Genomic DNA, 3,340 nt, shown 5'->3' with positions numbered 1-3,340 from the left:
TTGCCGGTTCCAGGGATTAGGGCATGGACATCTTGGACAAGCCATCATTCTACCTACCACAATATTATAAATAATAATAATGATGAAACTCTGGTATTTAAAAACTCATTTCTACATCAAAAGCAAGCAAAATCTATTCACTCTTACTTTTTTTCCTCTTAGCCTTTTCTAAAGTAGATTTTTTCCCAAGATGCACAGTACCTAAAAAAAAAAATAGGTGCTAGTGAGAAAACAGAAATAAATAAATAGAGGTTGCAGATCTTAGCTAATTTATAGTGCAGAAGCCTTAAGTTTATAAGGGTGTTTCATTTATTGATTCTCTCTTTCTTCTGAAGAAACTAAAAACGTATTAAATTGAGGAGTCCAGGATTGGCCATGAGTTTTCCTTTATTTCTCAATAGGACTTTGAAAAACACCTTGAATACCTTAGTACTTCATTTCATGTAGGGATAGGAACAGGTATCCTATCCTGTCCAGGTCTTAAGTATTTTTTAAAAATACATTGGGAAATTTTATGTCTAAACACAGGAGTAAGACACACTGCCATTCAACTAGAGCTATCTTAAGCTTCAATTTAGAGTGATTTCTTTCTTTGTAGTTTTATTTATTTAATTTTATTGAATTTATTGAGGTGACATTGGTTAATAAAATTATACAGGTCTCAGGTATACAGTGCTACAATGCATCATCTGTATATTGAATCGTTATGTTCACCACCCCAAGTCAAGTCTCCTTCCATCACCATTCCCTCCCCTTTACTCTCTTGTACCTCCCCTACTCCATCTTCCTGCTGTTAATCACAATACTGCTGTCTGTGTCAATGTATGAGGGGTTTTTTCCCCTTTGCTAATTTCCTTACCCTTATCACCCAGTCCCTCAACCCCAACTCCCTTCTGACAGCTGTCAGTCTGTTCTCTGAATCTATGGGTCAATTCCTATTTTGTTTGTTAGTTTATTTTGTTCTTTACAGTTTTCTATAGGGGGTTTAAAAATTGAGGGGGTAAAGAGGAGAAAAAGAGGAACATATGTAACACTTTGAACAATAAAATAATTTTTTTTAAATGGCATGAGATCAAGGCTCCCAGGCCTTGGTGTGTGTTCAGAGGAACAGGAGCTCTGAGCTCAGACTCCTGATGTCCTAAGCCCAGCAACGGCAGTCCTTACCCTTCTCATCAGCACCAATTCTCAGTGCAAAGCTACAGGCTCCTGGGGGCTTATTCTGGGCACCGAATCCTGAAGAACCTTCAAGACTTCTCACTGCAGAGCTACAGGCTCCCGGGGGCTTATTCTGGGCACCGAATCCTGAAGAACCTTCAAGACTTCCCACTGCAGAGCTACAGGCTCCCGGGGACTTATCCTGGGCACCAAATCCTGAAGAACCTTCAAGACTTCTCACTGCAGAACTACAAGGTCCTGGGGGCTTATTCTGTGCACTGAATTCTGAAGACTCTATAAAAATTCTCACTGCAGAGGTACAGGCTCCAGGGGGCTTATTCTGTGCACTAAATGCTGAAGACACTTGAGAAACTCTCACAGCAGAGGTACAGTCTCCTGGGGGCTTATTCTGTGCACTCAATCCTGAAGACACTTGAAAAACTCTCACAGCAGAGGTACAGGCTACTGGTGGCTTTTTCTGTGCACTGAATCCTGAAGACACTTCAGGACTCCTCACTGCAGAGCTACAGGGTCCTGGGGGCTTATTCTGTGCACTGAATCCTGAAGGCACATCAGGGTTTCTCACTGCAGAGCTACAGGGTCCTGGGGGCTTATTCTGTGCACTGAATCCTGAAGACACTTCAGGATTGCTCACTGAAGAGGTACAGTCTCCTGGGGGCTTATTCTGTGCACTGAATCTTGAAGACATTTCAGAAATTCTCACTGCAGAGCTACAGGTTACTAGTGGCTTCTTCTCTGCACAGAATCCTAAAGAATCTTCAATACTTCTCCCTGCGGAAGGAACAAATATTTCTTAAAGATCTCAGTGTATGACATAGGAACTGGAAGAGTAAAAAGTGTGGGAAGCTCTGAAAACCCAGGTTTAGAATATCCATTTCTCAGACCTATATGATCTGCCTTTTGAATTCTTATGACCTGTAGGTTAACATTTTATCCCACACTGTCCCCTGAGTCTGAACTAAGATATTTCATTCTCACTGGGCTTCTCTGATTTCTTTCTTTTAAAAAATACTTTTTCTTATTGACAATGGAGAGTGTGTGCATGGGAGAGGGAGAGAAACATCTATGAGAGAAGAACATCATGGATCAGCTGCCTCCTAAACACAATCTTATTGGGGACAAAATCTGCAACCCTTGGCAAGTGCCCTGATGGGAAATCAAACCAGAGACTTCTGCGTGCATGGCAGGCTGCTAAGCCAACTGAGCTACAACACCCAGCGTTTCTCTCTGTGTGTTTTTTGGCACTCTGTATTTTGCACTACATTCACCTTCTTCTCTTACATGTAGCTAATGGATTTCTGTTCATGCCTGTAATTATATTATATTTTAGTTCTGCCTCTTTCCCAAGGTGGTCTTAGAAATCTGGTATTGAAGAAGGCAGATGTCTCATTTGTATGCTTTCCAGAATGACTTTGTTAAATAGAGTCCCTTCCCAGTTTTAAAACCTTTTGGAATGTTTGCTTGAGAAAAAATTTTGAAATTGTATTGTGTTTGAGTGATTTATTGACCCTTTAGGGTTATTTGTCATAGCCATTAGCCTAAGTAACACAAAAGTTAAAATATAAACTATCTTAAATTGAAACAAATTTGTTTTTCCTATAAAGGAAGTAGCAAAAAATTAAAATGAATCTTTTGTATAAAAAAACAAAAACACTTGTTGATTTATAACCATTAAAAGTTCTTATTTGCTTGCTCTTACCTGTTTTGCAAAGTATTTTTCCAGATGTAGGTGATTTTCTGAAATCCATGGACTCTATAAAGTAAAAGAGAGAGAACAGCAGTATTTGTTTGCAGTGCTCTTACAGAATCTATGACAACTCACACAGCAGATTGGGTTTATGATAATGTCAGTGTTGAGATGATCATATTTCTCTTTCTCTCACTTGAACCCAGTTCTGATGCTCCCTGACCACCATAATGCTGGGCTCCTGCCTGGTGCTCCCATTTACTTCCCATGTGAATTTGTAAATAACTCTCAAACATTATCATCTCCTACACTACCATGATGAGATAACCTACTTACCCTATCTCCCAGTTAAGGTTTTGTGAAAGAAGTGAAATTTAATTCACAAAAGCATGTGAAAAATCAAAATGTAAGTCAATCCTTTAAGTATCATTTGGGTTTGAAAGTAGTTGGTCTAAACCATTTATCCCATTAATATTT

The 3,340-nt window shown here is 39.3% G+C and overlaps 1 protein-coding gene across 1 annotated transcript in view; it reads right to left on the bottom strand.

Annotated features, from left to right (window-relative positions):
* The window catches only part of LOC102752939 (nuclear autoantigen Sp-100-like), a 259,961-nt gene that overhangs the window by 232,262 nt on the left and 24,359 nt on the right, over positions 1-3,340 (bottom strand). Inside the window, exons 12-14 of the mRNA XM_015561852.1 lie at positions 2,876-2,929; positions 1,165-1,947; positions 148-201 (exon numbers count right to left, since the gene is read on the bottom strand). Of these exons, the coding sequence (XP_015417338.1) occupies positions 148-201; positions 1,165-1,947; positions 2,876-2,929 (891 nt within the window). The remainder of the gene's footprint in view (positions 1-147; positions 202-1,164; positions 1,948-2,875; positions 2,930-3,340) is intronic.

Source organism: Myotis davidii, unplaced genomic scaffold (genome assembly GCF_000327345.1).
Source record: "Myotis davidii unplaced genomic scaffold, ASM32734v1 scaffold370, whole genome shotgun sequence".
Classification (NCBI taxonomy): domain Eukaryota; kingdom Metazoa; phylum Chordata; class Mammalia; order Chiroptera; family Vespertilionidae; genus Myotis; species Myotis davidii.
Note: the sequence above shows the minus strand (reverse complement) of the source record. Positions and strands in the feature narration are given on the sequence as shown.